This window comes from Penicillium bovifimosum (assembly GCF_028826915.1).
Source record: "Penicillium bovifimosum strain IBT 22155 chromosome Unknown utg000004l_segment0_segment0, whole genome shotgun sequence".
NCBI classification, from domain to species: Eukaryota; Fungi; Ascomycota; class Eurotiomycetes; order Eurotiales; family Aspergillaceae; genus Penicillium; species Penicillium bovifimosum.
In genome coordinates this window covers 1,037,881-1,060,391 of record NW_026622713.1, presented here as the reverse complement: position 1 = coordinate 1,060,391, position 22,511 = coordinate 1,037,881, and the positions used below count along the sequence as shown (strand labels likewise).

The window sequence follows — 22,511 nt, the reverse complement described above, 5'->3', positions numbered from 1 at the left end:
AGAAATTCTCTCATGTTCTGTTTGGAGCTGTTACTTTAGTCCACTCTACCATTTGGGACACGATTCATGATTTACGAACTAATGTGGGGTGAACAGTCTCATACTGAGTCGCTTCCGGGAGTCCTTGCATAGAGAGAAAATGAAAAATGACTAGGGAGATTTGCCTGTCCTCTTTTATTTCTATCATCTACACACTGGAACTCCTGAAGAGACAATACCCACAAACTCTCAATCCTCACCTGCAGTGACCTTGACCAATTGACTCTTGGCTGCAATTTTCATCGCGACATCGGCTAGCGGCATAGCACTCAGAATATCGAAGACAGAGATATCGCTTCGCATGTTCAAAAGAGCACGATTCCGAATGTCGACAGCCTGTAGTGAATCGACTACAGTAAAAGCTTGTCAGCCACGTCATTGTCTTGCAGAGAAAGGGGGAAATAATTATAACTCACCACCATAGTCATAGAGAGGCTTTTGAGCATCGACCTCTCCCAAAGAGACACCCATGGCCGCCGCGACAAGCTCCTTGATGTTATCTTCTACAGCAGCGGCAGCCTCAGCCATATTTGTCGCATTCGCCAAAAGAGTGCCCACATCTTGCTTTGCCGTATCATCGCCGGCCTTGTTATCGACTTTTACGACACGGAGTTCAAACTTCTTATCTCTGGAAAAGCCTCCGGTGTTCACCTGGTGCTCGATGCGATCACCCAGACCGAGAATGATCTGGGCGGGCGTTCTCTGTCCTTTGGTCGAGCGTCGCATGATAGCGCGGATCACGACGCCGAGCTCGCCAAGGTTCGTCTGCAGGCCTCGCCAGCCGTGCTGGTATCTGCCCAAGTAGCTGGCGAGGTCGCCGAATTCGCCAGCTGTGGTGAAGTGCGACGAGTCAGAGACCAAGCCGACGTCAATACTGGTAGCGTTGATGCCGAGATGGGTGTGGGCGTGATGTGCCAGCGCGTCCTCAAAGGTATTTCCGGAAGCGTAGTTGGCCTGCGCCGTATTGCCAATGACACCGGTGATGGACGACAGCAAAATGAAGAAGGTTTTGTCACCCGGCCAGATGTTGGCCAGCAGGTTGCGTGAGCCCTTGGTCTTGGGCTCAATCGCATGGCGCCATTGGTCAAACGACATGTTGTCGAAGATGCCGTCTTCGAGAACCATGGCAAGTTGGATCACCCCGGCAATCCTGCTGCCACGGGCTTTGATGGAGTCGAAGACTTTGGCAACGCTGGCAGCATCTGTAATATTGCATTTGAACGCCTCCGCTCGGACAGAGCGCTCGGTGAACTTCTGCAGATCCTGTTGATTCTTTGCGCCAGCCGATCGGGACAGGAAAGCCAGATTCTTCGCACCACATTGCACCATCCAATTCGCAATATCCAGGCCAAGAGCGCCCAGACCACCGGCCAGCACGTAAACTGCTTCACCGTCGAGCTTCAGTTCTTCGCCTGGGGGTGCAGGCACCAGCACAGGGCTGGCGTCGTCCAAGGAAATGACAACTTGCTCGGTGTGGATGTCATTCACCGAGGCGGAGAGGTTGATAGCTGGCGCCACTGTCAACGGGAAAGGTCCCTGTAGGATGTACTCCTCAAAGGCTTTCCGAAGGAGCTTGCTGACAATGGCGGGTCTGTCTCGGATTACGGTGGCTATGTCGATGCGAGCAAGAGTAGCGTTGGTTTTAGCTGCCGGCAAAAGAGCTCGGGAGCTCTCACCGGTCATGTCGACAAACTGGCCAAAGTCGCTCAGAATCGACACAGCGCCAGTAACATGAGTGCCGACCTGCTGGCTGACAACGACATCAACACCGCGGTTCTGGGTAGCACTCTGAATGAGTGGCACGAAGTTGCCCAAAGCCGCGTCGAAGATGTGGTCTGTAGGGATGCAATATCGGTCAGCAATGGTATCGCGTGCTGCTCTGCTGTGAACTAGAGCAAAGATGTCGGCTCCAACAGCCTTGGCAACTTGTACCAAGGCTTGTCCAACGGCGCTGGTAGCGTCATCAAGCAGCAGTGCCTGACCGTGACTGAGATGAGCGATCTCGATAAGCGCATACTGCGCAGTAACCAGTGGCTCGACAAGCGCAACTGCCTCTGGTGGCTCAAGGCCGTCGGGCAGCGGTACAACCAGGTTCTCGCTTTGGCGGACATGGGTTTTTGCAGTGGCGTCAGAGAAAACAATGGCACGCTGACCAAGCTGCAAATCCTTGACCGAGTCACTTATCTGGGTAACGATGCCAACGGCGTGGCGGACAGAGTTCAATTTCTGGCCCATTCCGACTCCAGCATACTCGACCTTGATTTCCACTTGGTCTGCTTCAAGTGGTGATTCCGCTTGCTCATCCGCGATCCAGACATAACCTTGGGTGTTTGCAGACTCGCTTGCCTTCAGTGGCTTTCCAGCAGCGCCCAGAGACGACACGATTGGCTTCGCGGTGTTGCTCGCCAACTGCAGTTCGTGGTCGAAATCAGCCTCTTCAGTAGCACGAGGAATGTAAATCAACCCGTTGCCTTCGGCGTATTCCATTTCCGCGTCCTCAGACAGAGACGTTCGCCAAACTTCGAGAACCAGATCTGCGTATTGGACATTGGAAATGTCAGCCACTGCGGACAGATCCATAGTTGGCAAGGTGGCAATTGGGTATTCGTTGCGCATCACGCGGAACAGACCCTGAGTTGTCGCGAATTCCACACCGTTCGACCAACTCTCAAGTACACTGCCGTGAGTAATCCAGAAAAGGTGTCCAACCGAGGAGATGAGTGTCTTGAATGAGTTGAATTGATCTTCATCCCAGGCGTACACCAGTGGGTTGTCAATCTCGAGGAGAGAAATGACATATTTACCAGCGAGTGAAGCCACGCCGCTGGGAGTCAGGTGTGTCTGTGAGACTGAGATACCGGAGCGTTCAAGCTTGGTCTGAATGGTGGCAGAAAATGTACTGAGGATGGTGGATGACGATTCAGGCAAGAGAAGAACCACAGAGTCGGGAAGCTCGGCCGACGGAGGACTGGTGCTTGATGCGAAAAGGACGTAGATCTCATCGTCCGCTAGGTGGCCAACGCACTCGCGACCTGGCACAATAATTTCCATACCATCTGGCTGACCAGCCTGAGTGAGGCACGCCAGAGGAGCCAGCATTGCAAACGTGGCAGCGTGCTTGGCGATGCCAGGAACGCCCAAGCCGATGACGATATCATTAGCTTCTGGGGCCAGAGTCTCCAGAAGCTGGCTCTCCGATAACCACTCATAAGTGATGGTTGTTTTTTCATTGTCTTCGCCAAGGGTGTTTTGCATCAACTGCAATACTGACTCAGATGTGGCGAGGGCAATGATGTTAATGGAGCCATATGTGTGGCTCCTGAGGCGGCGGAGAACATCGATGCTACATTCGGACTCATCGAACATGACAATGAGGGCGGTGATGTTTGATGTCTTAAGGAATACAGCGTTAAGCCAACTGTCGACCAACGCGGCCGACTTTCCGGGGAGAACGAGCTTCGAAAAATGCTCCCTGCTGGCCGAGAAAGAGAGATCAGGAGTCCAGGTGATGCCGGCACAGTTCTTGACAGCACCACCAGAAGATGCGGCATCGGAAGCCTCCGAGCCGAGTCCAGAAGTGACCTGGCGTAGGGCAAAGTTCTTGACAGTAAGCTTTGGTATTGCCCACTCCTGGTCAGAGACAACCAGCTCGGTGGTGATCTCATGGCCGTTCTGGGACAGCAGGCGGGCATACCCAGAGTATAGTGCTCCAGCCTCTTTCGGCTGATCATGGGCGACGTAAATCTCTTCGATGTTATACGGCACCGCGGCTTGTTTGACTTGCTGGCCGGCATCGAGACACGCAATGGCTAGGTGGAAGATGGAGTCCATGGTTGCCGGGTGAATCACATGGGGGGTCTCGTAACTCTTGGGCATTGTTGACTTGGTGTCTGGAACAGATGCAGATCCGTACGAGGCCTTCTTGGATGGTACTGCCGTGAGGGACTGGACATTGCGAAATGATGGACCATACTGCATGCCAATGGTGTACAAATTCTTGTAGAACTCATCCACGTTGACATGTACGGAGTCGGCTTCGGATAGTAGGGTCTTGCGCAAGCCCGATTGCTTCTGCCACAATGCATCTGCATTGTTGTCTTCAACCTCGCTCGCTTTGTTCTCGTACACGACAGCAACGGTACCAGCGCAGTGCTTCGCCCACGGGGAGCCTCTGCTCATCGAATAGACAGTGAAGAGCCATGAGTCGGGCTTCACGCTGTGGGGGTGGAAACTGATTCGCGTCTCCACGGGCGCATCCTCATCCATGGAGATGACGAGTCCACGCTCAAACGTGACATCAGTCATGCGGAAACCCTCAATCGTCTTGGAGGAGTCTGCGGTGCGCAGTGCGCCTTCCAAGGCCATAACAAGCATGCCTGCGCCAGGATATAGCACAGTTCCGGTGATTGTGTGGTCTTCAATCCATGGATTTTCAGAGATGCGCAGGTAGTTTCTCCATCGTGGTTCATGGCTGTTTTGAGAATCTTCCGCCATTCCCAGATAGTCGTTGCGCATGTGTGGAGGGAAGCGGTACGAGCGTGACGAGTACGACTCATGCCAGTAGCTCCTTGTGTAGTTCCAGGGATAACGGGGCAAGTCACAAAGCATCTGAGGAGTGTTACTCCCCGTTGAGGGCTGCTGGTTGACCGCAGCCATGTCGACCTTGCAGCCAGCAGCCCAGAGCACACCGGCAGCGTTCAGGGCTGTCTCCGTTGCGTCTTTTCCGCGAACAAGCATGGAGGCGTAAGGTGCGGACTTGGCAAACTTGTTGTTGCTTGCGTCAATGATCTGTCGCACGGGTCCCTGGAGAGCTGCGTGAGGGCCAACCTCAAGGAAGCTTCCCCACTGTACGGACACGGGGCGGGTGCCGCCTGGAGCGACTCTCTTGTGCTTCAGCAATGCTAAAAGAGCCTGTGAGAAGTTCACGGGACTCTGCATATTGTCAACCCAATACTGGGCGTTCAGCTCCTTGGCAGAAGAGACGATGGACCCGGTGAGCGACGAATACATGACTGGGCTGTTGTCTGTCTCATTGGCTTCCATTGGTATTATTTCACCAATCATATCCAGATACTTTTGCTCGACCTCACGCATGTGAGGAGAGTGGTACGCGGTAGTGACCTTGAGTTTCCGGGCAAATTTACCATCGGAAGATATCAGGGCTTCCAGCTGGTCAATAGCGTCGACATCACCAGAGAGCGTCACGCTGGAGGGACTGTTGATACAGGCAATGACTGCAGACCCGGCCGGGATCTTCTCAAGGTATATCTGGGCATCATTTTGAGAAAGCCCAGCAGCCATCATTGCACCTTTCTTGGAGACAGCAGCGGAGCTGAGACCACGGACATAGGCAAGCTTGACGGCATCGTGGTGTGTGAGAAGCGATGCGGCGTATGCGGCGACAATCTCGCCGCTCGAGTGTCCAATTGTAGCTTTGGGCAAAACCTTCCAGAAGCGAAGAAGATCCACCAGCGCGACCTGGACCACCGTGCAGAGGGGCTGGCTGTACTCTGGGAGGTTGACGTTTGGGTTGGATATTTTGCCCAATTCTTCAATTGCATTCCACTTGCAGCCGAAGGACTCGAGATAAGACTGCGAAGCATCAATGCTTGCACGGAAGATGGCGTTCTCGAAAAGTTCGCGACCCATTGCCGGCCATTGAGCGCCCTGACCGGTGAATACCAGAACGAGGTTTTCGCCATGACGTTGTGTTCGAGTTGCTGCTGGCAGGCCTCTCGATAGCCTCTCTGTGAGCTCGGACATCGAATCCGCAATTGCGAAACTTCTATGCTCTAGATGTGTGCGGCGCTGCGCTAGTGTGAATGCGAGATTCTCCAGCAAGGATGGGTCCTGTTTATTCTCTGGAACTTGTTGCAGCCATGCATTTAGGGCCTCGGATACACGCTTGGCTCCAGTCTGGTCTTTGCCGGTGAAGAGAAACAGCTTCCTGTGTGTATTGTGGACGACTCCACTGTCTGATGTATCCTCGAAGCCAGAATCCGAACCAGAGTCACCTATGACAGTGTTGTGCTTGCCATTCAACCCCCTTTCTAGGAGGTAGTGGTAGGCATCGTCCAAAATAACGTGAGCATTGGCACCACCGAACCCGAATGAATTGACACTAATCCGACGTAGTCCTGGCGTTGGCCATCTCGCGACATCCTCGGGAAGAGTAAGATGCCAGTCGCTCAACTTCAATTTCGGGTTCACCCGATTTACGCCATATGTGGGGACCAGCATTCCCTTTTCAAGTAGCAAGATGGACTTGAACACGCCGGCAAGACCAGCACATCCCTCTGTGTGGCCTACGCTAGGCTTGATACTTCCAATGTGAAGAGGAGGCCTTCCAGCAGCACGCCTTGCTGCACCAAGGGTCGAAGCAATGGCGGCGAGTTCAAGAGGGTCGCCAACTGGCGTCCCTGTGCCATGGCATTCAAAGTACCCCGTTTCTGACAGATCTAGACCTGCATCATCGTAGGTCTGGATGATCAGTTCGGCTTGTGCTGTGGGACTTGGTTGCGTAACACTGGGTGTCTTGCCATCGGCGTTGACACCAGAACCTCGGATCACAGCGCGGATAGTGTCGCCGTCGCGAATAGCATCCGACAGACGTTTGACAACCAGGGCGCCAATGCCGTCACCACGACCATAGCCATTGGCACGGTCATCAAATGTGTGTGAAATACCCTCAGCGCTGAGCATGTGCATTGCAGTCAGCTGGTGTGAGGTATTGGGGTTAATCATGAGGTTGACTCCGGTGATGAGAGACTACAAGTATCCCAAGTAAGCTATCGATGTCCGCGGGAAAAATGTCTCCTGCCTCAAACCTACCATGTTGGTTTCTCTAAGCCTAAGTGACTGACATGCAAGATGAAGAGCGTAAAGCGAGGAGCTGCAAGCGGTGTCAAGCGTCAAGCTGGGACCCTTGAGACCAAAGAACCAGGACACCCGATTAGCGGTCATGGCTTCGCTTAAACCCGTTGCTGCCGGATGTCCGATGTTGTAGATGTCGTGCAAGGAGATCATTTCATAGTCATTCGTCATGCAACCGACGTAGCAGCCTGTACGGCTGTCCATTAAATCCTCGACGGGAATGCCAGCTACAGACAAGTAATCAACACCGAATTCTCGTTGACGGCCTTGGAGGGTCCATATCACTTACCATTTTCAAAGCTCTCGTAACATACTTCGAGCAACATCCTCTTCATCGGATCCATGGAAGCAGCCTCTTTGGCTGTTACTGAGAAGAAGGGAGCGTCAAAGTGGCTAATATCCTGCTCGAGGAAGTACCCATGCTGTGGACTGATTCCGCCTTTTCGGTCTGGATCAGGATGGTGCCACATCTTGCTGTCCCATCTGTCGCTGGGGACTGGGCCGTGGCCGGTCTTGACCTTACTGATCATATCCCATAGTGATTCCAGGGAGGACACTTCGCCAGCAAAGCGACATGCGGCACCAACAATAGCGATGGGCTCCTGCTTATCTGATGTTGAAAAGTCCATGGTGCAGGAACGGTGAATGTGACGAGGCGTAGACTTGGCACCAAGAGGCTATCATCCGGGGTGAAGAATGGTACGGAAATTGGTGATAGACGAGCTGGATAGTTCTCTGTAAAGATTGAATGGATTTCACTGTGATTATTCTGCTTCCCTTTCCATGTTTTCACAAAGATCACGTCGTTCCTTACACAACGGCAATGCACCGCTTTCAACTCGCTTAAACCTCGATTTGGTGCTTACATGACATGACACCCATCAAACCTCTCTTGGGGTTGTCAGCTTACGCAAAAAGCCGAGTGCCCGAAGACGAGGTTGCTTGATTTGGTTGTGGCCGTCGAATAGAGAAGGCCGAAGGGCTGTGTTGCCGGCATACTTAATTAGTGTAGCGCGAAGACGCTGGACCGAGGCACCAAGGGCAGGAAGTAATAGGATAGTACTATAAAAGGCAAGCGAGAGGTTTATTGGGTGGGGAGAAAGGAGAGAGTGAGAGCCGCGTCCAGATATGCTCCATGGACCTAAACCCTATCGGGACTAATCTGAACTCAAATCACCCGCGGCCCGTTTCAAACTAGGTTTTCTCCGCTGTAGTCCCCACCAGAGAGGGCAGTATGCAGAAGCCGTAAAAAAAGCGTTGTAAGTCTCTTGTCTAGTTGCTAAGCTCCCAAATCCAAATTATCTCTTCAGTCTACCAGCGTAAAGGCTGTTTACCCGATATTTTACGCAAAAATGAGGATTCTCTGTCTCCATGGTGTAGGCAGCTCCGGCGCCATTCTTGAAAAGCAGATGTCTAATCTGCGGCGTGAACTGGACCCCAGCTTCGAGCTTGTATTTGTGGACGGGCCGTTCGAGTGTGGAAGGGGACCTGGTGCGTAGGCCCTTGTGACGGACAGGCCTTGATATTGTTGTTAACACTTGTAACAGGCGTCTCGGAATACCAGCCCGGCCCATATTTTTCTCACACGCAAGGGTATTCTCCTGCAGACATCACACAAGCGCTCGGTTACCTCGAAGAAATCCTTGAAGATGAGGGCCCCTTTGATGGCATCTTTGGGTTCAGTCAGGGCTCAGCCTTGACACTGTCATATCTCTATCAACAGCAGGCAGCCGGCTGCCCAGTTGCAGTCAAGTTTGCGTGTCTTTTCTCGGCTGCCATGCCGTGCAGTCCTGATGCTACTTTGGGGCATGCAGTTATCTCAAAGTTGCGAGCTATGGAATACGACATCATGGATCGAGCAGGAGCCAACGGGAGAGATCTGACGAGCGAAGAGCAAGAGTTGGTGGAGATCCTGCAGCGGACGGTGGTAGAAGCTGCTATCCAAGATCCGCTGTTCCCGTGGACGGACATGGACGTATATCGTCGCGGGAAAGTTGATGCTATTCCTCGCGTGATGTATTCATCGGCACTGGTGCAAAAGATTCAAATTCCAACTGTCCATGTATGGGGTAAGAACGACTTTGAGTATATGATCCGGATGGCTGAGTTGTCCTGCGGTCTATGTGACCAGTCCATTTCCAAACGAGTTTTGCATAGTGGGTTGCACGATATGCCGAAGAAACAGGCTGAGATCAAAGACGTACTTCGCAAGATCGACTGGGCTATAGCACAAGCATAAAGCTACACAGATTTCATAACATAGAGAAGAGCTAGAGAGATTCACAAGTCAAATCCCTTGTTTACCAGTCAAGATCTCATGCTGTGTGCAATAGTCAATAACAACAAAGAAAAAAAACGTCTAGTTCAAACGGCTGCTACAATCAACCGGCTGGAAAGGGTAAGCCCTCGAAGATGGCGGGCACTCCCAATTTGGCAGTTACCGGTAAATTGGTACTAACACCGAAAATCCGTTAGGCCCACCCGCGAATTTATAGATACCTCAAGGTTGTCTTGTCCGACTGACACTCTCCCGCAACAAGATCCTTGAAACCCGAGCTACAACCATGAGAGCTGCACGAATTCGACCTACCTGTTCTGACGGGACACCTTATGGTTTCCCTGGAAATGTAGCTCCGTCCTCAGCAATTGAAATCCCGGACAACGTCCCCGTACCGCAAATATCAAAGCCTGGCGAATTATTGATCCAGGTGAAAGCCTCTACCGTATACAAAGACAATCTGGAGTGGAACGAGCTATATCCCCCCAGCCATGCAACCTTGGGAAACGACTTTTCCGGCATAGTTGTCGCCGTGCACGACAGCGAGCAAGACTTCCGCGTTGGTGACCATGTGTACGGTATGACGCATGCAAATCGGGGAGGTACATGGGCAGAGTACGCCATCGTCACGACGGAAGAAGCAGTCAAGAAGCCGGATAACCTGTCGTGGGAGGAGGCTGCGGCGATTCCCGGGAGTGCCCTCACAGCCGATCAGGCGCTGTTCAGACACGTTGGACTCGACGATGCTGCGCAAAACGGACAAAAAAGGATTCTGATTACCGGGCCTGCCGGCGGCATTGGCACATTCCTCGTGCAATTCGCCGTCCTGGCCGGACACCATGTCGTTGCAGCGTCCAGCTCGAACGAGCGGAACGAGTCATTTCTGCGTTCCATTGGCGCCAATGAGATAGTTGAATACACAACCATGGGGACTTTGGACAAGGTCGACGTCGTTGTTGATTCTGTCGGGTCCCAGGTTCTCGCGGACTGCTGGAGCGTTATCAAGTCAGACGGCACCCTCTTGTCCTTTGACGCGTGCAGCTGGGGGTATAGAGAAGAGCACAAAGAAAAGGGCATCAGCAAAGGAAAGGAAGGCGTTCGGGCACTGTACATGATTGCTGAGCCATCGAGAGAAAGCATGGCGCGCATCACGGAACATGTGGCCAAGGGAAATATAAAAGGGCGTGTATCGAAAGTGGTGTCGTTGAGTGACGTGCGGGAAGCCTATGAATCTGCTCATTCTAGAGGCATTGGGCACGGCAAGATTGTGGTGTTGATCTGAATACTTAGCCTTGAACAAGCTGCATTTTTCACGAGATCGAGCTCATCAAAAACAAAAAAAGAAAGAAAAACGTGCAAGGCGGATTTCGATAGCACAGTGTTACATCCGAAAAGACATACCCTTGGGTAAGCCTCGATACTGGATATTAAGCTTATAATCTCAGTTTTCCAATGAAGAGCCAATACGGCGTTATAAGAAATGGGCAGGTCTTGCGGCACTTCCATATCTTTACTTTTGCCTATCGTTGTCTGTCTCATAGCTAGCCAGTTGACCGAGGGTTATTGTAAAATGTGCCACCTCGTGATCTGAGACAGCTACTATATAGTGGCTTCCCAATCAGATTGGTCCGCCTTCGCCACGCCCATACGTTGACTTAGCGTCACCCAAGCACCACAATATACCAACTGTCGGAAGGCCTTGGGGTCTGCTGTCTCGCCCCAAGCAACCTCCATAGCCTCCTGAATCGTTTCCCAGTCGACAAAGCCCAATTCTTCCACAGCTTCTCGCGTCAGTAACGTCTTGAACTTGCGCTGCAATGGCCCGTCCCTGGCCCATCGAGTTGGCGCAAGGAAAGGGTGCTTCTTTCGCTTGTACAGCTCGTCCGTAATGTAAGGACGCACCGCCTGGCGCAGAATCCATTTTTCATTGAGCGACTGCAAGGCTACACTGGACTTGGTCCAAATGGGACCCAGCTCACCAGTATCACTTGCAGTATCGGCCGAGTAGCGCAATTTGACGCTGGGCGGCAACCGGTCGACATACTCGGTAAGGTGATGGTCTAAGAATGGTGTGCGTGCTTCAACGCTGTGTGCCATCTCGGTGCGATCGCCCAGACATGATAGCAGAACGTTGGACAACGAGCTTTTGTTCCACATGTACATGGACGAGTGCAAAGGGTGCCATCGTGATCGGATCTTGGCTTGGACATCACTAGGGAGCGAATTCAGGACCGTTTTGCGGCAGTCATAGTTATCCTGCTGGGTTTGTAGCCAAGGAGCAAAGAGAGTGGCCGTGGGATGCCACGCCAACAGATTATCACTCATGTCTGTTGCTCTCGCTTCTGCGATGGATGCAAGAGCTGGTCTATCCTCGTATGCAGTTGCACCACTTTTTCGCCAGATTCCTTTCATTTCCCGCTGTACGGACTCGAACATGTCATTTCGAAGGTCACTATTTTGGGACAATTGAGAGTCAGGCAAGGCTTCATCAGCTTCGCGGAGGTATTCGCCAGGAAAGTATGGATAGCCAGCGAAATGCTCGTCGGCTCCTTCACCAGTCAGAACGACCTTGACACCGTACTCACGGGGCAGAGTTGAGAGTGCAAACTTGGCCACAAAGTTAAGGTCAAAGTGATGATGCTCGCAGTGGAACACGGCGTCCGCAAATTCTTCAGCCAGGGTTTCCTCAGTTATGATCTTCTTGATGGTCTTCACTCCGAGCCAGGCGGCTGTTCGCTCGGCAATGCCTTATGTCTGTTAGTATGCTGCTGTCGTGGGAACGCTCATTGCGCAGCAAAACTTACTTGATTCATCATACCCGGATGTCTCAGGGAATGCCACGCTGAAGCAGGTGACTCGAGTAGACTTTTCGTTCCCAATATTGACATTTTCCTTCCGTGCAAGTTCCGTCACTATACCGGCAATGGCAGAAGAGTCAATCCCTCCGGATAAGTAGATGCCGACGGGGACATCAGCACGAAGGCGAAGACGAACAGACTCGACCAGCCTCTCGCGAACGCCCAATACCATTTCGTCGATGGTGCGAGTTTCAGGTTTGCTCTGTGGAAAGGCCATCAGTTATGTCCCGCGCTTGGAATTTCAATGCACCAACCTTGTCTTCGTACTCAGTGTCCCAATATTTAACCTGCCGCACACCACCTTGTGCTGTAATATCAAGATAGTGTCCAGGCAAAACCTTTCGGACTCCACGGAACAGCGTTCGGTCATCAAACATCCAGCCAGCGTCGGCAATTGCACGTACATCCCAGCGCGGCTTCCAGCCCAAGGGCAAGAATGCCTTGGCCTCGGAAGCGATGAGTAGCTTCGACCCGACGCGAGTATATACAAGCGGCTTGATTCCATAACGATCGCGTACGGCGATCACGCGCTGGGCTCCTTCGCGGTTATCGTAGAGGACGAATGCGAATTCGCCGCGCAGATGTGTTAGAAAGCCAGGGGCGCCGTGAATCCAATAGAGCGCCAAAACAAGCTCGCTGTCACTGTCGCTATGAAAATGGTAGTTGTGGATGGTTTCGCATTCATGGCGAAGGCGGTCGTAGTCGTAAATTTCGCCATTCACCACAGCATGAATTTCGTCGTCGCTGCTGTGCAGTGGTTGTCGGCCTGCGGAGGATAAATCATTGATGGACAGTCGGCAGTGGGCAAGCCCGACCTGCTCGTTCATACTGATCCATACCCCCGAGTCATCCGGTCCACGGTGGTTGATGAGATCGACGGAAGCTTTGAGGTCTGCCGCCAAGCCCTTCGCCGTGTCGCCTTCGTGGTCTTTGATTTCGGCGCCGCAAGGAGCATTTGCACGCTCCGAGCATTCACTGTGGCCATTGTTTGTTGCCGCTTGAAACAAGATACAAGCAGAAATTCCGCACATTTTTCCCACGATTGATTGTGATGATCAAAAAAGTATTGCGGAATAGTCTAGAGACGACAGCAAACCAATAGTGCGGCAGTGCCCTTACGGCAAAGGCCTCGTCGGGTTTTAGTTAGTATTGTCATGATCGAGACGGACATAACTGAATGGGCGAGCTGTTTGACATCCATAACGAGAAGCCGATGGTGTACGGTGACACGGTCCTCCAGCATTTTTGGTACCCCCGTCGGCCGCGACCCGATCGGTATATCCCACGTGACCTGCCCTACCCTACCCCTTTACCCCTTTCTCCAGCCCCCTCCTGCCGGACACTGAATACGTCGGGTACCAAAGCAGCGCAAGCCCAAGACACCATCGAATTATGAACAGCCTCGGAATCAAGCTTCTTCAATCAGGGAGTTCTTGGAACAACGCTCTAGGAGCCCACCAAGCCCGTTGAATTTCTGCTATAGATCAACTGGGTGATGAGTCGTATTTACGAGAGAGTCGAGTCAGTCGAGTAGAGGGATTCAATCACTTGATAAACTTAGCAGGCGAATAGTTTCCCACAGTACCAGGTTTTCGGGAACAAAGTCCAGTTCGCTGGAGGTTTGCCAGTTGGCCGGAGCTCGCCAGTTGGCCGATGCTCGCCAGTTGACGCAAGGCTCGCTAAGAACGCGTCTGGGACTTGACACCCGGGCACAAGAGGATACTGACAACTGGATGGAAGATTCTTGTTGATATTTTAATTTGTATTAAGGAAGGTACTGTACACATGTTCTGTCCGACACTTAAAGTACACACTTAAAGTGTTACTTGTACCTGGGCAATTCATCCGTCGCCGGGCCGCATAGAAGATTGGCCTCATCTCGCAACATAGGCAAGAACTGCCCCTCTTGAGTCCATATTCAATAACCGAAAGCCTTCATTATATACCATGTTTTACGGAGGAGCTATTCACTCGCGAGATGGTTTCCACATGGGCAGATAGGACCTTCTGGTCTGCCCTTCAAGCCATTTTTACTTTCTCCCACCGCATCAAAAGCCCCGCCACGAGTATTGCCGCCGCTGCAACGGTCGATAAGACGTAGACTTTTCCAAGGGTGCTAGCGATGGCATCCGATGCGATGGCGTGCACCTCAGGGTCACTGTTGCTGATAATGGGCGAGTCTCCGCCAGCCAGAGCGTCATGAATTTGGGCGGAGGTAAAGCCCCTTCCGCCGAGGGCGCCCTGCATGGTGTTGAAACCGACATTGTGAAATACGGACCCTGCTATCGCTAATGATAGGGCGGCACCACCCAGCTGCGCCACGTTGATGAAGCTAAGGACCGACGACGCCTTCTCCATTGGAGCCTTGACAAGAGCGATCGCATAGGCGGCCTGGAAGGTCAGACCACAACCAAACCCTGCTAGGACCGAAAATCCATAGATATGACTTGTAGGTGTTGCAGTGTCGATTCGCACCAGGAGGGCACCCCCGACTACGGCAATCGCACCGGAAGCGGTGTACCAAGCGGCGTAGAGGTTGTATTTCGGTAAAAGAGCTCCAGAGAGCATAGTACCAAATATGATCAGACACACAAAGGGTAGAAGCCGAACCGCGACCTCCATAGATCCCATTCCAGCCGTGAATTCAAAATAAAGAGGCAGGTAGTAGATATCGACGTTCAAAACGGCGCTGGTGCCCACAGTCCCGATAAACAACAGGACAAGCGATCGGCTTTTGAGGCACCACACGGGGAAGATGCGGTCTTCCTTCGTCGTCAAGAACGCGGTCCCTTGTTGCAGCGCGAAAGCCAGAACAACAACACCCGTCATGACCCAAAGGGTGATGACAGTGGCCGAGTTCCACTCCCACTGAGAGCCGCTGAGCGTACACGAAGTGACGAAGAGGGAAAACGCGGCGGCGTTGAGCAAGGCGCCCAGCCAGTCCAGAGTCTTGATGCGCGGAAGGATTGGCTCGTGGCGGTGTGCGCCGTGAAGCGGAAACCAGAGGATGTAGATCGGGGATGTGACGGCCCCGATAACGAGGTTGATATAAAAGGCCCTTTACAAAATGATCATTATTAGTTTAATCATCAAGATGAAAGAAGCATTTCTTGTTATCCGCACTCACCATCGCCAAGTTGCTGTACTCTCAGCAAATGCACCACCGATGACGGGTCCAAGGATGGCGCCTAGACCCCAGAACCTAATTACGGTTGTCAATTTCAAATACTTCCGCATTCAAAGGCTTCGTCGATGGGAGAGACGTACGTGCCAATCAAAGCAGTGTATAATGGCCGTTTGGCTGGAGACACAAAAATCGAGATGTAGTTAACGCCTCTTTCCTCGATGGTCAGCCTTTGATTTGTCGCCAGTTGGTATTATCATTGTATGTGCTCACCCAAGATAGATACCGGAGCCGCCTATTCCTGCCACGACTCGACCGATAGCGAGGGCACTCATATTGGGAGCTGCACCGCAAATGGCACTGCCAATCTCAAAGGTGAGGATACTCCCCAGGTACAGCCATTTGACCTCGATCTTGTTGTACAGCGAGCCGAAAAGCGAGATGGTGGCCACAGAGCCGAGCATGAATCCAGCACCAATCCAGGGCAGTAGGTTCAGGTTGCCGAGGGAAGCCAGAACGGGGCCCTGCACGCTGGCGGCGATGGTCGAGTCCAGTCCGTACAAGAAGGCAGTCGAGTACAGCCCAACGCAGACGCCGAACCATCGGAGATTGCTCATTTGTTCGACCGCTTTGACGGCGGCCGTCTCGTACTCTGGTGTGACCGAGCCATCGGTGCCGGCACCGTCGAGGGGCTCGGTAAAGACCGAGTGGGTGGCCGGCGGCATGTTTTCATCGACATGTCGCGAGGGAAGGTCGCTGCCAGACTCGAGATCTGAGCCCATCGTGGCGGTGCGCAACAGCAAAATACGACTGATATGATAGGAGAAAGAGACAATTACAAGATAAAAAACGGTTGTATGAGAGCAGGAGGCTAAGAAACTGGCTGTGGAAGTGACAAGATAGGGCGAGCAGTGCGGGCTTCTGTGTCTATAACCGGCCTCCTTCTATTATGCGAGAATCCGTTATAAATGATAATTTAGAAAAGGGGCCGGTTAGGTAGTGACGACAAGGATCAGAAATCAAATGGCGTTAATTCAATAAGTAATGTTGAAAGGGCTGCATGGATGATGGCTCAACATCTCAACCACATTTCAATCATATCTTTGTTGTTTGGGGTACTTGGAAGTTGGGGTACTTGGGGTAGTTGGGGACTTGCCGACTTGCCGAACTCTAAATAGTGTCGGCTCTAGCGCTTTCCCAGTTATCACGGATCATGTCGCATTGCTAGTGCGGTTGTCCTGTCAAATGAGGTTTTGTTAGTTTCTATCCCCGTGTGATTGTGGTTATTTGCATCAATTCAACCTTTCAACGAAATGCCAATTAGGTCAGCTCCCAATGTCTCAATCAAATATCATTCGATAGATAATGCCAATTCGGATGAAGCATTTAATCCTATAGCCGGTCTCGGCACTTCCCGTCTACCCTATCGGCCCCAACCAAATCGGTCCGTTCCGGATCTACTCTAGCGCACTTTTTAGTGGGGCTGCATGACTGGTCTGTACGGGGGGCTACTGTGTAGGTAGCCAATTATACGTTTCGTCTGCATACTGTGTTAGGTTTGTCTCCAAACAGACACCATACCTCCAAAGTACTTGGAAAAGCAATGCATTTATACGCTAATTATGAAATTCGAAGGCCGGGGCGATTCAGCTACGAATATATCATAACCAATCTGCAAATTCATTGCTTTAGAGTCAGGTGATTCGTTATCTTTTCGTCTTCCTCGGTATCGTAGCTGGAAAGCTGAACACTTCGTTTTGATAGTCAAGAGTCGACAAAAACAGCTTATACAAGTAGCGGAAGCCCACGTAGCTTACCGACGAAGCAACTGCCATGCCCGTCCAGAAAGCATGACCATTGATCTGGTCCGACATTGTTCTGAATTGGAGTTGGGAGATATTCAGTGGCGAAATGTAATCAACCAAGTCCCTTCGCTGGCAAGACAGAGCCACAACGACTGCAGTCGCGGATACAGTGACTGCCCACTTCGTCCGAGGGAATTTCAACTGCTTGAGGCGGGATGTGGCGCTCGTTATGCGCTTATTCTCCACGTGAGGGGGGTAATAAATGGAAGAAATCTGTGGAAGACTTCCGGCAACCCTGCCGACGCGGTATTGCTGCAGTTTTGCCATATTCGACTCGCTATGGCCGGCATATTCGTACGACTCTGTGCCATCGGCCCCGGCACAGCTCTCCAGTGCCTCGATGCCACCGGGATGGTCCGAGCTGAAGGTCGTGAGATCGTACACTGGGTAGCTGGTCAGTTCTACTCAAAGAGTCATGAATTGCGGAAGTATTAGCATACCATGACCATGAACCGCTATCCACAGCGACTCCGGAGTATTATGAGTGGCCAGTTGCTCAAGTGTGATGCTTTCGAGCTGGGACATTATGAACACTTCCTGTTATGGCACAAAAAGAATGAAACGAAAGACGAGACTCATCAATAGGCAACTTTCGTAGGGGGCAAGATTTGTCCATCGCTTGAACGGCATCATTTAATCTGTCTTTGGGCTAAGCCTGCCCTCCGTATGCATGGGTAAGCTACGATAGTATGATTGGCCGGAAGCTGTTGGGTCAACGGCCTTCCAAAAGCGACCTTTCGCCGCTGCCCTAAAATAGATGAAACTACATACTAAATAGAAGGAACCAATGATAGATAACACTTAAGTGTATGAGATGAGTCGTTCTCATGGAGAAGTCTTGTCCTTATGAAAATCGATACATGATCGTTACACAAGCGAAAACAAAATGCACAAAGAATTTTACATTAGTACTAGCGACTGTGAACGTTACCGTCTAGACGTGTCGCCTTTCACCACCCTAGAGCAACTCACAGGGACTCTGGCCGAGGTCTTTGGATTTGCTGATACCAAATGTGTGTTTCAGCTCTAGAATCATCCTTCCTTGACATTCTAGGGCTAATTCAGGATAGCTTTGTGGCTCATTGACAAACAACGCGCCCATCTTTCGACTCTCAAAGATGTGCAAGAGACCGAAGACGTTATTGAATTGCGCGCAGCACGCCATGAATCCATTCGCGAGCCCCCTGGACCTCGCCCGATACCCTTCGTCGGCAACCGCTACGAGTTATATCCCGACGTTCTCGGAAATTATGACCGATTGTTCTCGCTATATGGCCCTATGATCAAGACCGTCAATATGGGAACAACCATCTATCACACCAATGACCCGGAGATCGCCCGTCATGTGTTGCGCGAAGACAAGCTCTTCACCAAAGCCACATCCGACGCATCACACCCACTGCACTACATGAGCGACCAAGCCTGCCTCTTTACTTGCGATAGTGCATCTCCTGCCTTTGCACCAAGCCATAAGTTTGTACCTCCCACAATGTCGCCGCGTGCTGTGGCCCACTTCATGCCACTGATCCAAGATGCCACACAATCCATTTTTACGGTATTCGACGAGTTGGCTGAGTCTGATCTGGCGGTCAACGTCTACCAATATATGTTCAAACTTGCATCACAAATTATTTGGCGCGTCGTTCTAAACCAAGACCTCAAGCACTTCGAAACGCCGAAGACGCCGCCATCGCTGCCTATCCGACTGTTTGGCCAGTATCTCTCGCTGATGAAGAAATCATCAATGCAGCCGCAATGGTTCAAGTATCTCCCTTTCGGAGATCCCGCAAAAGTGAAGATCGTCCGTCAGCAGGTGCTTGACAACTGCGAGGAGGCCATGAACGCCAGCGTCAATAAGGATGGTCCTCCTCTTTCTCTGTCCGACCCAACGGCCTTGCAGAGCGCCACTTGCGTCGCCGATTTCCTGTACCGCGCTCGTGACGAGAATGGAGAAGGGCTACCGTACGACCTGGTGCTTGGTAATGTAGTGGTGACTGCCGGTGCGGGATTCACCACCAGTTCATCTCTACTTTCCTGGGCCCTTTATGCTCTTCTCCGGTACCCTGAAAATCAGGAACGTCTACTGGAGGAGATAGCCAGCCACCGTGGTGATACCGACAAACACTGGACGTATGAAGAAATCCACAGCATGAAGTTTCTGGACTGTTTCGTCAAAGAAGTTCTTCGTCTCCACAGCCCCAGTTTCCAGACCGCACGGAATGCCAAACAAGACACGATTTTACCAGGGGGGTATTTGATTCCACGTGGCTCAATTGTCATTGCGTGCTTTCCAAGTATACACAAAAACCCAGCCCACTGGGATAATCCCCTACGATTTGATCCTGACCGCTGGGTGGATGAAGGTTTTGCGGCGCGTATGGCCCGTCAGGGTTCGTACACACCGTTTGCAGCGGGAGGTCGAGGCTGCGTGGGGTTCAATTTGGCGCTCACACAAGTCAAGCTGGTACTGGCGGAGTTGGTGTATCGATATGAATTCGAAGATTCATCGCCAGAGGCGGTCGTGTATGATCCTGAATTTCTGGTGGTCCGTCCGTTAAACTTCTACGCCGGGCTGAGGAGGCGAACATAGTGATGTTCGGTCCCAGAGATTCAACTGATCTACACACCTTCCGTCATAGCCAGTACATCGATTCCTTGTCCTACCAGTTTTCTCTTGCAGACACGTGATCGAAACGTATTTAGTGGTTCAAATGGTACAATTTCAAAGAGCTTCATAAACATACATCAAGAGTGAATATATCATGTCTGATTGCGGATTGCAAACTGGGCTAACTTGAGATGGTCCTCTGCTTCAACCAGAGCCTCCGGTAGGCCTTGATCTGGCCAATTGCGATATCGAAACTTGACTTTATCAATACACTGCTGGAACTCAATAATTTGGAGATCTACTAGACTTTTGATCAAGTGTAGCCTCTCAGATCGTTTAACGCGATACGTCGACACGGAAATTTCGACGGCATCAGCAGAGATATCCCCAGGTTTCTGCTGGGATGGGTTTGCATCATCAAGTCCACATGTAAGCATGGTCTTATAGCAGTTAGCCATCGCTTTGCAGATGAGGCTTATTTGCCTGGTGGTCATTGCGAGCAACATGTTTTGTGCTACTCGAGCCGCGCATTTCTCACACGCCATAAACACCGCCAAGGTCTCAATGGAATCGCGAACTTCGGTGAGTAATAGGTCGATACGGTTCTCGCGCGAAGCAGACTTCTGAACTAGTCTTTCGAGAAAGGATATAGAGCTCAGCAGACAGCAGCAGCCGTCAGACTCTGTGCGCGTTTTGTTCTGAGGCTCGAGAGACAATCGTTCTGACGTCGAGCCTGGTGTGCCGTGTTCATCGGCACCCATAGCCCAAATATCAAGGCCATGTGGCACGTGAGCTTCTTCCCAAAATCCCGAATCGCCTATGCTGCTTCTTGTTGACGGGCCGAGTAGTGAAGGCAAAAGCGGTTCTGCAGTCGGGGATTCCGGAAGCTGGCCCCAGGATGCGAGCGGGGCACAGTTTCTCCTTTCTGGAGTCACCGATTCTCTTGGGGTGGGATTCAGGGTAGCTATCGGATGTGTCAATCAAGAAAGCCAGGACAATACGCAGAACTAAGCACTTACATTTGCTAGTGCCACTGTTACTTGAGCTGGGTCCGCCGTTTGAAATGTGTTGCTTAGGATTATCCATAATCAGAGACGTGAATAGAGACTCATCAAAGGCTCTGGCATCAAATTCCATGTCCTGAAAGTCATCCCAAGCCAAGACTTTGCCACAATCTGGCTGGTCTTTCCTGGCGCAAGGGTCTGCTTCATCACAGACGATCAGACCAGTAGCCCTCGCTTTAAGCTGAACCGCCTGTTTGAATTGAGCGCGTCAGTGAATGGATCAAGAAATAATGATCTCATTGATTACTTACTGCCCGATGGCTTTTGTTCTTTTCCTGTCGTTTGTGCCTGCCCTGACTTTCTGGGTATATGCACTCGAGACCCATCGCCATGCATCTTTGGCACCCTTTTCTTTCTCCAGAACAGCGTGCCTATAATTAATGTTGTCAGAGATCTAGAGCAACAATAGACCGAACGGAAGTACCCTTCAGTGATGGGTGATGGAAAGGAACTTCGAATCCCCATACCTTTCTAGAGCGGCAAAAGGTGCATGAGACGTGTGTTTTTTCTCGTATGTTACGACTGATTGCATTTGCAGGATCTGGGTTCTCAATGTACTCCAAGTTCCCTCGGTCAACCTCCGTTGATATCAACGTGCCGAACATGACAGTGTTCCCGAAGCGTTCTGCTGAGTACTGAAATTTCCACAATGATGGGATTGATGGCACAGGTCAGGACTTTGTAGCTCGTAAGAACCATGGAAGTTTGGGGCCATGGAACGAGGCTCAAAATCAAAAAGAAGTACCCCTCAATCTTTCATTCTTTTACTTAGAGGTATTATCCGGTCTACAGGTATTATCCGGCTTGAGGGTATTATCCGATAAGCTCGCATGGGCCAGGTCAGATTGGGCTTACCAACGTTAGTCTAACATTGTGACTCTACTTCGCTTCATTATGACTCTGCTTCGGTCCGTGCTTACTCGGACAGCGCGCTAGCAGTTGAGATGGGAGAGTGGCGTCGCGCCGTCGTCTTACGGTCTTACCTAGCCTCCCTGGAAATTTGGCAGGTGGAGTAGTGACTAGTGAGTAGTCAAGTACCAAGTGCCTCTGCAGCTGAGATTGAGATATCTTGATTGACCGAGCTCTTCCGCGGAAAGTCCTAATTTCCTTCACTAATAGGAAGGGAACACCCATTTGCTATGAAGATTCGGAAGTTTAGTGTTGGCGCCTGAGTAGGTAGATGTGGATGTGTAGGTTTCGGCACGGCACGGTCCCACCTTAAAGATAAATGAGTCAAATCCATGGATGGCTTGGTTGCTTTAAACATCACGATATCGTGACGCGTCAGGGCGTATAGCAACCCCGCCAATGGTGTCTTTGTAGCGTGGGGTCGGTGATGGTACGTATTCATCTATGCACGACACATAGGCGATTTCTGCAGTTGTGTTCGGGAAGAATGGTGGAGCATGTCAGCAGCAACGGTAGCACTAGCAGAGCAGTAATGGAGTGGAGCCCGGTAGATGAAATTGCGTGACTACAGGTCAGAGCTATCCGATCCCGCACAGCTATCCGAATACGCAATCGGAATACGCAATCGGGGCGGTGCCCGGTCCGTAGTCGATCGACCAATGGGTCGTTCACTCGTTCTCGAATATATGCTCTCCTGTCCATTCTCTATTGTCATTATTATTTACTCGTGGCACGGACCCTCTCCCATCTTAACCGTTACCTAGCCTGGACCTAGGCTGGGATGCCTGAAAATGCCAAGCTGCAAGCCTGCAACTAAGAGCTGCAGCTTATCCAGGCGCCCAGGCTTCGATAATCGTGGCGCCTGGGCCGAAGCTCTGAAGATACGTAGCATC

The 22,511-nt window shown here is 51.5% G+C and overlaps 8 protein-coding genes across 8 annotated transcripts; 3 read left to right on the top strand and 5 right to left on the bottom strand.

The window, feature by feature from the left end:
• Window positions 1-228: 228 nt before the first annotated feature.
• On the bottom strand, window positions 229-7,541 carry N7515_004685 (type I polyketide synthase; the record flags this gene model as incomplete). Its single annotated transcript, XM_056665429.1, has 4 exons — window positions 229-389; window positions 456-6,807; window positions 6,871-7,178; window positions 7,202-7,541. 4 exons carry the CDS (start codon window positions 7,539-7,541, stop codon window positions 229-231), a joined length of 7,161 nt encoding a protein of 2,386 aa, XP_056522379.1.
• Window positions 7,542-8,264: 723 nt separating this feature from the next.
• N7515_004684 (uncharacterized protein) lies at window positions 8,265-9,151 on the top strand (the record flags this gene model as incomplete). Its single annotated transcript, XM_056665428.1, has 2 exons — window positions 8,265-8,403; window positions 8,460-9,151. The coding sequence occupies 2 exons, from the start codon at window positions 8,265-8,267 to the stop codon at window positions 9,149-9,151; spliced, it is 831 nt and encodes a 276-aa protein (XP_056522378.1).
• Window positions 9,152-9,476: 325 nt separating this feature from the next.
• Window positions 9,477-10,472, top strand: N7515_004683 (NADP-dependent oxidoreductase; the record flags this gene model as incomplete). Its single annotated transcript, XM_056665427.1, has 1 exon — window positions 9,477-10,472. One exon carries the CDS (start codon window positions 9,477-9,479, stop codon window positions 10,470-10,472), a length of 996 nt encoding a protein of 331 aa, XP_056522377.1.
• A 317-nt stretch (window positions 10,473-10,789) lies between these two features.
• Window positions 10,790-13,079, bottom strand: N7515_004682 (asparagine synthetase B family protein; the record flags this gene model as incomplete). Its single annotated transcript, XM_056665426.1, has 3 exons — window positions 10,790-11,937; window positions 11,995-12,250; window positions 12,303-13,079. 3 exons carry the CDS (start codon window positions 13,077-13,079, stop codon window positions 10,790-10,792), a joined length of 2,181 nt encoding a protein of 726 aa, XP_056522376.1.
• A 988-nt stretch (window positions 13,080-14,067) lies between these two features.
• On the bottom strand, window positions 14,068-15,954 carry N7515_004681 (HC-toxin efflux carrier TOXA; the record flags this gene model as incomplete). The annotated part of the gene is made up of 4 exons (XM_056665425.1): window positions 14,068-15,106; window positions 15,176-15,250; window positions 15,316-15,402; window positions 15,446-15,954. The coding sequence occupies 4 exons, from the start codon at window positions 15,952-15,954 to the stop codon at window positions 14,068-14,070; spliced, it is 1,710 nt and encodes a 569-aa protein (XP_056522375.1).
• A 924-nt stretch (window positions 15,955-16,878) lies between these two features.
• Window positions 16,879-17,562, bottom strand: N7515_004680 (cytochrome b5-like heme/steroid binding domain-containing protein; the record flags this gene model as incomplete). The annotated part of the gene is made up of 2 exons (XM_056665424.1): window positions 16,879-17,420; window positions 17,478-17,562. 2 exons carry the CDS (start codon window positions 17,560-17,562, stop codon window positions 16,879-16,881), a joined length of 627 nt encoding a protein of 208 aa, XP_056522374.1.
• A 361-nt stretch (window positions 17,563-17,923) lies between these two features.
• N7515_004679 (cytochrome P450) lies at window positions 17,924-19,627 on the top strand (the record flags this gene model as incomplete). Its single annotated transcript, XM_056665423.1, has 2 exons — window positions 17,924-18,050; window positions 18,108-19,627. The coding sequence occupies 2 exons, from the start codon at window positions 17,924-17,926 to the stop codon at window positions 19,625-19,627; spliced, it is 1,647 nt and encodes a 548-aa protein (XP_056522373.1).
• A 170-nt stretch (window positions 19,628-19,797) lies between these two features.
• N7515_004678 (uncharacterized protein) lies at window positions 19,798-21,035 on the bottom strand (the record flags this gene model as incomplete). Its single annotated transcript, XM_056665422.1, has 3 exons — window positions 19,798-20,609; window positions 20,665-20,899; window positions 20,961-21,035. 3 exons carry the CDS (start codon window positions 21,033-21,035, stop codon window positions 19,798-19,800), a joined length of 1,122 nt encoding a protein of 373 aa, XP_056522372.1.
• Window positions 21,036-22,511: the final 1,476 nt, after the last annotated feature.